General features: G+C 45.0%; 1 protein-coding gene across 7 annotated transcripts in view; it reads left to right on the forward strand.

Moving 5' to 3' along the window:
* DLG2 (discs large MAGUK scaffold protein 2) overlaps positions 1 to 12459 on the forward strand; it is an 895737-nt gene that overhangs the window by 176528 nt on the left and 706750 nt on the right. The window contains exon 1 of one of the 7 annotated variants that reach the window (XM_083170309.1): positions 7548 to 8025. The exons of the other annotated variants lie outside the window; for them this stretch is intronic. Within the exon in view, the coding sequence (XP_083026435.1) occupies positions 7996 to 8025 (30 nt within the window). The 5' untranslated portion in view covers positions 7548 to 7995. Of the gene's footprint in view, positions 1 to 7547; positions 8026 to 12459 lie in introns of those variants that run through there. 7 annotated transcript variants of the gene reach the window in all.

A 12459-nucleotide genomic window follows, 5' to 3' on the forward strand; every position in this document is an offset into this window, starting at 1 on the left:
TCTACTGAGACTTTAATAATATTGCTTTCCTCAGGCAAAGTGTGTTCAGGATGTAGTTCTCCCATGTCGCTAATGCAACCACAAGCCTTGATGTGTACGTGGTATACGCTGACCTGTGGTTACAATGGGAAACGTGGTCTTACGATGACTGGAGAATACTAAAATAACAGTTTTATCCTTTGGTGAATGATACATCATGGGAAAGGGCTACACCGGGAAATGCAGCCAAAAGAAGTAGCTAAAGTGTATCTAATAAGCTCGCTAGTCCGACACATAAAATAGATTGAGAGGCCTAAGGCAGGCTTGCCTACCCTCCCGCAATGGCCGAAAGTCCAGGTAGAGAAGATTCTGTCCCTCCTGGAATGGGTCACGTTAAGAAGAATTGATTGTATATATATATTATATTTAAACCAACGGTGTATATTAGATTTAAACTAACGCACTCTTACTGGCTGGTTTTGCTGCCGCACAAGAGGGACAGCTAGTGATATCAGTGATCTTTGGCCGGGGATGGAGGGCTTGTTTAGCCCAGAGTACAGTATGCCCATCACCCCCCCCCCCCCCCCCCCCCCCCCCCCCATGATCCAGCTATAGATCACACAATATTGAAGTATTGCTTAGGGTTCCAAAAAACCTTGCACCATTCCGTTGTCTGCGCTACAAAGCGGCCCCATAATCATGTTCCAAGTATGTGAAGCAGATCTGTAAACTGACAACCAGTAATAATTACCCCCCTTTCTCTACCTCTATGTTATTTGGAGAAAACTGAATCTAACCATTTTCTCCGCGCTTCTTTTCTAGGAAACAAGGCACCATAATAATTGGCATAATTAATATGATTGACTGGTGTCATCGCTTTTCATCTCAAATGTCTCCCTGCGTTCCCTCGGTGCAATTTAAGCCTGCGCATGAGAATTGTCTCGTTAACACGTTCCACCGGGGGAACATTCCCCAAACGATGTCACATATCTCTGACTTTTTTATTTAATGAGTCTTGTTATCAAAATGGAATTTATTTTTGTTCCAGGTGATGAAATCTATATCACTTTGTCTATATAAAGCGGTAGGCATCGATATCACCGCGGCTTACATAAGCCGTTTATAAGATATGATATTTCATACGTCGTTATTGACATTTTCAAAAATTGTTAATTGTTTTGATAAATAGATTTCCCAGCGTTTTGTGTGCCTACCCAAACCGCTGGGCGTTCCCCTGTAGAAGCAGGTGTGGCGTTGCCTGTTTGGGGCGGGTGCCTGAAATCACATGACATTGGCACCTGCCTTGTCTTCGGCAAACAGCGATGATGTCGGTTAGCGAATCTTTACACAACTACAACTCTAAGCTGAATTAGACCCAATAGATCAAAACTGGTACTGTCTCTACATACAGATTATAGTAACTGTGTTTCTGGTGGTCTTTACGTTGTTTACTAAAGTTGCTGTGTGAGTATCATTCTGGCCCCAGTGACGACATACCAGATACAGGTTGGGTTATCTCCGTGTCGGCAAAGACTGGGAGAACGTTTAGACTAGCCAAGAAGATGATCGGTTATTCTCTGAAACCCATACTTGCCTACCCTCCTGGAATAGCCGGGAGACTCCGGAAATTCAGGTCCCCCTCCCAGGGCCCCAAGGAAGGTAGGCAAGTCTCCCACTTTCCCCCCTGCAGACCCCACACCCCCCTTACCAAGTCAGGGATTTTGAAGGTCTGTTGAATTGGGGGCAGGGCTAAAATGACGCGAATCGTGCCATTTTGCTTCATTTTAGCCCCTCCCCCAATCCGGAGACCCGCAAATTGACGCGTTTGAGTGGCATGGGGGCAGGGTTTGTTCAGCCAAGTCCCGCCCCTCCTGGCAGCAGTATCTGGTCTCCTCTCTGGGTTTCTACCGGAGAGAAGAGAAAAAAAGTCGGTAAGTGCGCTGAAACCTGTGATTTAATCTTTCGCATGATCTAGATACAACTGTATCCATAAATCCATCTGCACACTGTAACACGGAGCCTTCGCAAGTGCTCTACAAAGGATGATATTGATATTATCATTAAGTGGCTTTTTATCCGCCATTAATTTGATCTTCCTTACATCCCTGCGTGTATTCTATCATTGAGAGTTTGTTCAGCAATGACATTCAAATCAAATTGCTCTCTGAGGTGCATGGCGAGCGTTCCGCGCATTTTATCAGCCCTGTGATTTAAAAATGAACGTTGCAGACAAAGGAATCTCCCAGACATTGTAATGAAATCCACTAGGAGTACTGCACTCATGACAGTGACTGCTATGAATTAAGGATAATAAGATACAGAAGAGACAGGGCGGATGTTACAGTGCAATGCGGGCTATGGTTATGCAAAATTAAAGAAAATGTCCAAATGACTTCAATCTAACGCTAACGGTAAAATATAACAAAAAAAAAATCACTTGCTAGGGATTAAATGTACACAGTTACTACTTTACAGGAGATGAGCAATGTCTTGGGTGTGGTATGGGACTCCGACAGTCGGGATCCCGACAGTCATTAGCCCGACTTTGGGATCCCGACTGCCTGTACTCAGACAGCATGGCGAGCGCAAAAAAGCTTCTTGCGGGCTACGCGAACCACCTATTCTATTTTCCCTGTATGGGGGTCGTGGACGAGAGAAAAAAGCGGGTGTCCGTCGGGCACCCGGCTGTCGGCGTTTTGACAGTCGGGATCCCGACATCGGGTAAATGACTGTCGGGAACCCTTCCGGCACCCCAATGTCTTCTAGACTCTTTTTTTGATAGGGTATGGGTCAAAACGTGAAAAACTCTTGTTGACCTTACCCATGTTGACCTATTGATAAACCATAACCATGTACCAAAATTTACACAGGTGGACCATTGGTGTTTCCAGTCCCAGATGTTACTAGTCATTAACATCGATGGTAGGGAAAAATAAAAACAAAACAATTTTTTTTTCATAAATATTTTAATAATACTATTTATTACAATGATATTGATTAAAAAAATATATATATATATATATTTTTTTTTTATTGGTAATATCCATTATATTTTTTAGCAGTTTACCCTTAATAGTGATGTATTTTATTTCCAGAGTGTTATACTTCCTGGTGCCGGTGGCCCCTCCCTCTAAGCATGATATCACCTGCAGGGGGGCTGGGCTGGCACTGGGTGCAAAGTTGCCAATGCTCCGAATCCCTGGCAGTCCGATTGAGCGATCATTTTTTCGATTGGCGGGTCAGGGAATTGGGGCATCACGGGTGTAAATGTATGGGGCCAGTAAAGACGGGAACAGCAGTAGTCTCAGTTCCATTACTCATTCCCTGTGCTCATTCCCTGTTGCTGCTGTCTGTCTCACTGAGGAATAATTAAGAAGCATTGTTGACTTTGGACAGAACTTTACCACCTGACTTACTGTAAGTCCTAAGGACAAGAGAGTACCAGTGAACACACCTGGTACAGTAGCCAATGTCTGTAGATGGGGTGATACAACTAGGGTCCATATATGATGGAAATCAAATTTTGAGCAGCATCAAACGCGTTTCGCCAACAGTGCACTACTTCCTCAGCAGGTTCTTCTGTAAGAATATGTCATTAACAAAAGGACAGCTACTCTTGAAAAGCATTACCTGAGGTAACCACAGCCTTTGGCGAAAGGCATTTAGATCTAGTCCTGTACTTCCCAGTTCTCCCAGTTTGAACTCGACTGTATTCGTTCACTATAAATATCGTTAGTTACTGTATTTTATTATCTTCATATGCTTTGTTCAGAATGTGCCTGGAAATGCTGTTCTCTGTACTTTGGGCCTGATAAATGGATGGTGGGTAATGCCTCCGGGAGAGGGCAGCCAGCTCAGTGAGGCGGGGCCATCGCCCAGAGCAAAAGGGGGCGGTGCGGGGTGGAGCCACAGGCGGGCTGACCTGTTTGGGGACATGGTTATAGTGATCGCATCATTTTAGCCACACCCCCACATGCAAATGCCGGTATTGCACTGCGGGGGTGGGGCTAAAATTACCCAATTGCGTAATTTGACTCACAGACAAGGGGTGGTTCGCGGGAGACAGAGGGCTATGCGGGAGGGTTGCCCCCCTTTCCATGGGGCTGGGAAGGGACTCGATTTCTGGGACCCTCCCAGCCATTCTAGGAGGGTAGGCAACCCTGTAATACACCCACAATCGCAGCTAATCTCTCAATTCCGGTTGCGGAATTAAGCAAAATTCTATTCTAAGCCTTTCATGGGTGGTCCACCGTGTGGTTGTCGTGTACAAGAGCTGAGGAGACCACTTTGTGTAGTCTGACATTGTAAACATTCCAACATTGATACAACATCGGTTGCACCATCAACAATTGCAGTAGCATAGGGTCCAATCTCGCTACTCCGCTCAGATCGAACTAAACAAGGCCTCTTAAAGAGCGGATGTGTGCTCGAGAACACAGCATGTCCACACGTCCACTTACAGAATGCAAGTGGGTGATTCGAGGGGGACCTGATGGCGCAATTTGTGTGGAAATCGCATTATAGTAACCCCTCCCCCTGCTGTGCAGCGCCATTGTTTTACAGAGCTGTATGGAACCACAATAACCTGCCCATATCCTAACGCTTCCAATCCACCTTAGGAATAAAATGGTTACTTGTGTAGTTTCCCGGCGCCACTTACGTAGTCATCGTAGTGTCCCTGTCAGCATCAGCGTCGTGTTCCCGCAGCCAGCATAGTTAGTGTAGTCAGCATCCCTGTCAGAATCAGCATTGTGTTCCCGCAGTTAGCGTAGTCAGTCAGCATTACACAGTTAGCGTAGTCAGTCAGCATTACGTAGTTAGCGTAGTCAGTCAGCGTTACGCAGTTAGCGTAGTCAGTCAGCGTTACGCAGTTAGCGTAGTCAGTCAGCGTTACGCAGTTAGCGTAGTCAGTCAGCGTTGTGTCAGCGCTTATTACATTTTGTGGGAACCATTGACCATTTTTAACCTGCCTGACATGACAGGTGTGAATGTGTTCCTGAACCCCCCCCCCCCCCCCCCCCCGAAGCGTGGAGAGAGCACACATAAAACGAACCCCAAGCGTGGCGAGTGCAGCGAGCCCCGTGAGGGGACGTGGATTACTTGACGTGTATTCCGTGTCCCCTCGCGGGGCTCGCTGAGATCGCCACGCTTCGGGCTCGGTGGCTCGCTGCACTCGCCACACTTTATAAGATCAACTCCACGCTGACGTGGATATTGGGAGTATGAACAGGTCGGGAGGATGCGTACCGCTGCGCTCGCTACGCTTCGGGCAGACGTGGATAGTGGGGGTTTCAAATGGAGGCATTTGCCAGTATGTAACATGGAGCACTGGCAAATGCCTCCTTTATTGTGCATGAGACGCAAACCCCCTAACCCCGTCTCCCTGAAGCAGCCACGGGCAGGGTTGCCATACCCAGCCGCACAAATTACTGAGACGCACTTGCGTCAGGCAGATGGGGCGCCTCTCCACCGGTGCCCGGAGGATTGCCTCTCTGCCGGCGTCCGCCAGCGCAGGAGATCTGGCGGTTACCGGCGCTGTGTGAGAGGCGCTCACTAGGCTTGCCAGGGACGCCGGGGACAGAGCTGCAGCTCGCGGAGACAGTGCGGTGACTACGCTGCCTGATGGGGACACTACGCTGACTACACAGGGCTGCCGCGGGGACACTACGCTGACTACACAGGGCTGCCGCGGGGACACTACGCTGACCACACAGGGCTGCCGCAGGGACACCACACTGACTACATAGGGCTGCCGCGGGCACACTACGCTGACTACACAGGGCTGCCGCGGGGACACTTTGCTGACTACACAGGGCTGCCGCGGGGACACTACGCTGACTACACAGGGCTGCCTCGGGGACACTATGCTGGCTACACTGGGCTGCCGCGGGGACACTACGCTGACACCACAGGGCTGCCGCGGGGACACTACGCTGACTACACAGGGCTGCCGTGGGGACACTACGCTGACTACACAGGGCTGCAGCGGGGACACTACGCTGACTACACAGGGCTGCCGCTCTGTGTGCCCCAGGGGATCGCATGCGATTTTATAGGGTGTGCGATGCCATTACATTAGCTATACAATAATATCATTGTATGACATACAATAATGTTTTAGATACCCCCCCCCCCCCCACTATCCACGCCACCCCGAAGTGTGGCGAGCGCAGCGGTACGCGTCCTCCGACTTTTTCATACCCCCACTATCCACGTCGGCGTGGAGTTGATTTTATATAGTGTTGCGAGCCCAAAGCGTGGCGAGCCCTGCGAGGGGACGCGGATTACTTTACATGTATTCCACGTCCGCTCGCCACGCTTCGGGCTCGGTGGCTCGCTGCCCTCGCCACAATATATACAGTGATGCAATTTTGCGGGAGGTGCGATGCAATGCGATCCCCTGGGGCAGACAGAGCAGTGAATAAATGACATTAAAAAATCGCATGTCATCGCATTGCATTGCACGGCACTAAAATGGCCCATGTGATGCAATGCGATTTCCCTACGCAGAATAGCCCACTAAGCAATTAGCTTATACCCCTTTCACACCAGCCTAAATTCCCGGGTTGAGTCCGGGAACAACCCGGGATTAGCTCTGGTGTGAAAGGTTCCAGGGACAAATTTAATTTGCCGGCAATTCAACCCTGCTAGGTAGCAGGGTTGCTCCCGGGTCCTTCCAGGGTTACTGGCTGGTGTGAAAGGTGCAGGGACATGTCCCTGCATCCTGTGTTGCCTCTGCTAGTGCTGATTTGCTAGCAGAGCAACTTCCTGTTGTGGTGGACACTCACAGACACTGTGCATGTTCTGTAGCACCACAGACCCCAGAAGTTCATTTTAACCCCTGAAAGCCTGCAATGTGTGCCATGTCTTGTACAAATGAGGAGGTGAGAGAGCTATTAATCATTAGAGGTGAAGATGCTTTCATAAGCCTTTTAATTTGTTTTACACAAGTAAACAGAGGCTGAAACACTACAAATGTTTTGTGTCTTAATTATTAATAATCAATAATCTAATGTGAGCCTATAAAAAAGGCCATTTTCAATGCTATTCTCATAGAAATGCAGGGTCATCCCGGGTTCAGTGTGAAAGGTGCCGACCTGGGTTGTCCCTGCTTCAAAAGCATGTGTGAATGGGTCCCAACCCGGGAATGTACCTGCTTGTCCCGGGAATGTAATTCCCGGGTTTGTCTTTGCATTTCTGGTGTGAAAGGGGTATGAGTGGGCGCCGTGCTAGGAAACAAGTACCAAAAAATATACTAAAAGTGTTATTATCATAATTGCCAACAAATATATATATATATATATATATATATATATATATATATATATATATATAGCTTTATATGGCACTGCATTGTTCTACAGCTGGGATAACTGCTGTACTTTCCTGTTTGTACATGGCATTGTAGCAGATGGCACTTAGCAGAAGCTGTCTTTAAACAAGACATGTTCTAAGTAAAAAATGTGCTTTCCCCTTACGAAGGGACCTGGCATAGCACAAGCCTGCGGGCATTGCTACTTTAAGATCTGTGCCCTGTAGTAGTCTCAGATAAGTTGGCGAGGGTGGGGGGTAGAAGCAATTTGGCAAGGAAACTGTTTTGGCCACGACGAAGCGGCTTAGTATTCTGGAAAAGCATGGTTGCTATTTAAAGTCTGAACCTCCATGATCTCCTTTGTCATCCTCTCCTTATTGCATCCGGCAAGAAAGGACGTTTTGCCCAGAAAAGTGATTTGAGTCATGCGGCATCCACGCCTGGAACTTTTCATTCACAGTATCTCTAGTGGATTGCCAGGCACCTGTGTAATGCAGAGGTGCCTTTAGCACACTGGAGGAAGGGTGGCTTATTGTACTGAAGGGGGCCCATTAGAAAGAGGAGAAAAAAACACATACACACACCACACACACGCACAGCCTCGGCAGCTGGGAGATTCCTGTATTGTCCTGGCCGCTTCTCCTGCGACAGAGATCTATTGGATTTGCTTATGATTCGTCTTCCATCCGGGCGAGCCTCGCAGAATGGATTGCTTGTGTATCGTGACCACCAAGGTAGGGTTGCAAAGCTCTGTGTGCTGGGTGCTGCTGTTGGCGGACTGCTGCTGAGATGAAGGCAGTGTGAATGTAGGGCTGCAGATCCATTGAGAAATTCTCTCTCTCCTTGTGGAAGCCGCTCGGCTAAATCGTGTGGATAATTGCCTCTTTTCCTCCCTTTAATCTTTAAAAACAAGAGGAACACAATCTTTCGGCGTGAGGGAGGATGGGGCACGCTAACCAGGGGCAGTTTTAAGACTGGGATTACAAAGACAATTTGTACTTTAATTGCCGGGAAAACGGTTTAGAATTAATGGTGCCGGTTCTTTTTTTATATATATATATATATTCTTTAGAGCTCATTGTCATTGAAGCGATTGTGTGCTGTTCAGTATAGATGTATAGGTTTTATTAGAATTTTTGTGTTTGTGAGAAAAGGAAACCCTTATGAGTTTATTATTGCACATTCCAGCGTGGAAGGATAATTCTGATGAGCGATGATATTTTATAAGGTCAAGGTTCTTGTTAAAGTAGTTTGTGGGAGGCGGTGGCGGCGTGCCGGAAATGTGGTCACATCGGTAGGTCGTGCGTAGGCGTTTTTTTGCTGTTGTGTTTTGAGAAGTGCTAAAATTGTGCGGCTTGTTTAGTAAACTTTCTCCGCTACTGTTATTATGAGTAATATGAGTTTCTACACTTATTATGCACCTTCAGGGCAGATGTATCACATTTTGGAGAGAGATAAAGTGCCAACCAATTAACATCCTAACTGTCATGTTACAGGCAGAGTTTGGAAAATGACAGGAAGTGATTGGTTTGTATTTTATGAATCCCCATTATCTTTCACCAAGCTTTGATTAAACTGTATATCAGATGACTGACTAACACTTACTTTTAATACTCCACCACTATGGAAATATATTCTTTAAATATAATATATATATTATTATTATTATTAATATTATTATTAATAATAATATTGCATTACAGTTGAAACTACATTCAAGTACATTTTGTGCTATTGCTATATTTAAATTCTAGACCATTATACTTATATCAAATATAAAAAATGAATGAAACCAACTCTGAGAGCAAACTGTTGATAGTGTTGACTGATCGCCTGTACGTTCATTGAAAATAAGTGTTTGAGGAACTGAATGGGTCTATACATATGAACTTGGTTCTGCCAGTTACATGCTAAAAGATATACTAAGTTTTTTTCATGATCAAACAAACTGCATCCCAATCTGTTGAAGCCACTCCCCGTTTCACCTTATCCCGCCCACATTCTCATGAAGCCACACTCACTTTTGTTATATTAAGAGGTGTGCTGGTGGAGTTACTCTTTGTTCACATGTGGCACAGTGATTACATTTCCTTCTCCTTCCTCTCCTGTTGGAGTCACTTACCATGATGTCCACACCAGCTTCAGATTTGATGTCCACACCAGCTATACTATTAAAAGGCAGCAATATTTTAGAGTTATAGTGCTCCAGATAATAATAAGTAATAGGAGCTGTTTTAGTGACTTACAGCACCAGTGGCAAATGCAGGATTTTTAGAGGGGGGGGGGGGGGGAAGGTTACTAAATGTAATCCAAAATCTCCCACTCTGCAGTGCATTGGAGGAAGTACGTGAGTCTGGTGGGGGCGTTAACAGCCCGGAAAATTGGTCTTTTTATACACTGGATACTGTATGGAATACAATATTAATATTTAACAGTACATGTGGTCCAAAGTACAGGCTGTTTCAAACATTTAAATACGATAAGTGGTCAGGAAAAGGTTAAACATATCATAATAAATAAATACACAAACATAATAGACCCAGTACTGCACTTTCTAAGCTCACAATCTCCCACTACAAGGTAAGGCTCCTGTCTCTTCCTCCTGGAAGCTGCTCTCTGGTCCATTGTGATGTTTGATGGCTCAGATCCACAAATACAGTAAATGTGGTAGAAGAAGCTGGTACACTGGCCATGTGCTGCAGCTCTGCTCTGTTCCTTACACTACATGATGTGGTGACATCTCTGTTGATCATATATTATATACCAGTGCTATTGCTGTCAAAATTGAAGGCACTTGCCAAGAGGGGGGGTTTTCCGGGCAACCAGAACCCCCCCCCCCCCCTGCGTTTGCCTATGACCACACAGTACACAGTACTTACCATGTCCTGCTCTTCCTGCAACATGGCCAAGAAGGCAGCATAATCCCAAACTCTTATTCACGGTACTGATAATAAACAATAAGCAAGACAATTGCAGAAGTTTTGTGAATTGATGCATTTGGACCATGAATCTACCCTCTGCTCCCTCCCCCATCACTCTTCTTTCCCTTTGCTGTAATTCCTTTTTGCTCCATGATAATCCTTCCGCTTCATCCGCTGTGATGCATTCTCTCTCCACCCTCAGTCATTTTTACCCTCACTCCCTGTATCTCCTATTACCTTCCCCTGTAATCCATTCTGAATCCTCTGGAATTCATTCCCCGCCTTCCCACCCCATGTAACGCCCACTTCTTTCCTTTAATTCATTCTTCATCCTCTGTAGTTCATACTTCATCCTCAGTAACTCATTATTCATCCTCTGTAGTTCATTCTTCATCCTCTCTAGTTCATTCTTCATCCCATGTATTTCATTCTTCATCCTCTGTAATTCATTCTTCACCCTCCATAGTTCATGCGCCATCCTCCATCATTAATTCTTAATCCTCCCTAGTTCAGTCTTCATCCTTTGGAATTCATTCTTCATCCTCCATAGTTCATTCCTTCTCCTCCATAGTTCATGTTCCATCCTCCGTAATTAATTCTTCATCCTCCATAGTTCATTCTTCATCCTCCGTAATTCTTTCTTCATCCTCCATAGTTCTTTCTTCATCCTCCATAGTTATGCTTCATTCTCCGTAGTTCTTTCTTCATCCTCCATAGTTATGCTTCATTCTCCGTAGTTCATTCTTCATCCTCTGTAGTTCATGCTTCATTCTCCGTAGTTCATTCTTCATCCTCTGTAGTTCATTCTTCATCCTCCGTAGTTCATTCTTCATCCTCCATAGTTCATTCTTCAACCTCCATCGTTATTCTTCATCCTCTATAATTCATTCTTAATCCTCTTTAGTTCATTCTTCAACCTCCGTAGTTCATTCTTCATCCCCGAAGTTCATTCTTCATCCTCCATAGTTCAGTCTTCATCCGTCCTACCCCTTGTAATCCCTACGACCTTCCCTGTAATTCATTCATCGGCCTCTAAATTAATTCTTTAACTTTTGTGATTCATTCTTCATCGTCTATAATTCATTCTCCTTCTTTTCACAGCCTGTAACTTTATTTATGTCCCTACAATTCATTCTTCATCCTCTTTAATTCATTCTTCATCCTCTATAATTTAATTTCACTCTCTCCCCATATCTCATATTTCTAACACTTTTATTCATTCCCCATCTTCTATAATTAATTATCCAACTTTCTACCACTTGTAACTTCTACTTCCTTATGTTTGTACTTTTCTTAATATGTTCTAAAATATATTGACTTATCCTGACTTCTCCTGACTTCACATTGCGAAAATATAGGTACTGTAAATAACTTCAGGCTTGTAGTAGTTTATGGTAATTTTATTAATGATGACCGTCCTATAACCAAATTTGTTGTATTCAATGAATGGGATACAGTGAAGGTTAAATCATAAGTCACAAGTTAAATCATATATTGTAAAAAGGCTGTATGTTCTCCAATAAACTGTCTGATGTTGCGTACTCGCCCCAAAAAAACAACAAACACAGATTAATTGATTTATAGTTACATATCAGCTGGTTGTCAATAAATTCATTTTTGAGAGAGAGAGAGAGACTTAAAGAGCCAGTCCTTTATGGGAAAACCTCACTTCTGCTGTTCACCCGTCTTGTCATAGCGGACGGGAAATGAGAGAGTGGGACTCCCAGATATTGGCTGAAAGTACAGAATTAGTGGTGAGCATCTGGTGCTGGTCTTATCCTGGTCGACACTGATGCCAATAAGCAGAGCAGGATACACCCCGGATACACCTCGGATCAGCAATGAGCTACACCATAGAAAAGGTTGCTTATGCAGTTAGGGGACAGTCTTAGAAAACTTTGCTTAGCTTTGATTGTTAGCCTGTTAGCCTAACTTTTACTTCCTTCCCTGTAATCCATTCTTCTTCCTCTACTGTTCATTCCTCATTCCCTAATTCATTCCTCATCTCATGTAATCCACTCTTCATTCTCTAATTCATTCTTCTTCCTCTGCAATTAATTTTCAATCCACCCTTTGTACAGTAATTCTTTCACTCATCCCGTTACTCATTCTTCCTCCTGTGTAATTTATACTTCATCCCCTGTAATTCATACTTCCTTCCCTGTAACTGATAATTCCTCCCCTGTTACTCATACTTCATCTCCTGTAACTCATACTTCCTCCCCTGTAATTCATACTTCCTTCCCT

Source organism: Crinia signifera, chromosome 2 (genome assembly GCF_055691185.1).
Source record: "Crinia signifera chromosome 2, ASM5569118v1, whole genome shotgun sequence".
NCBI classification, from domain to species: domain Eukaryota; kingdom Metazoa; phylum Chordata; class Amphibia; order Anura; family Myobatrachidae; genus Crinia; species Crinia signifera.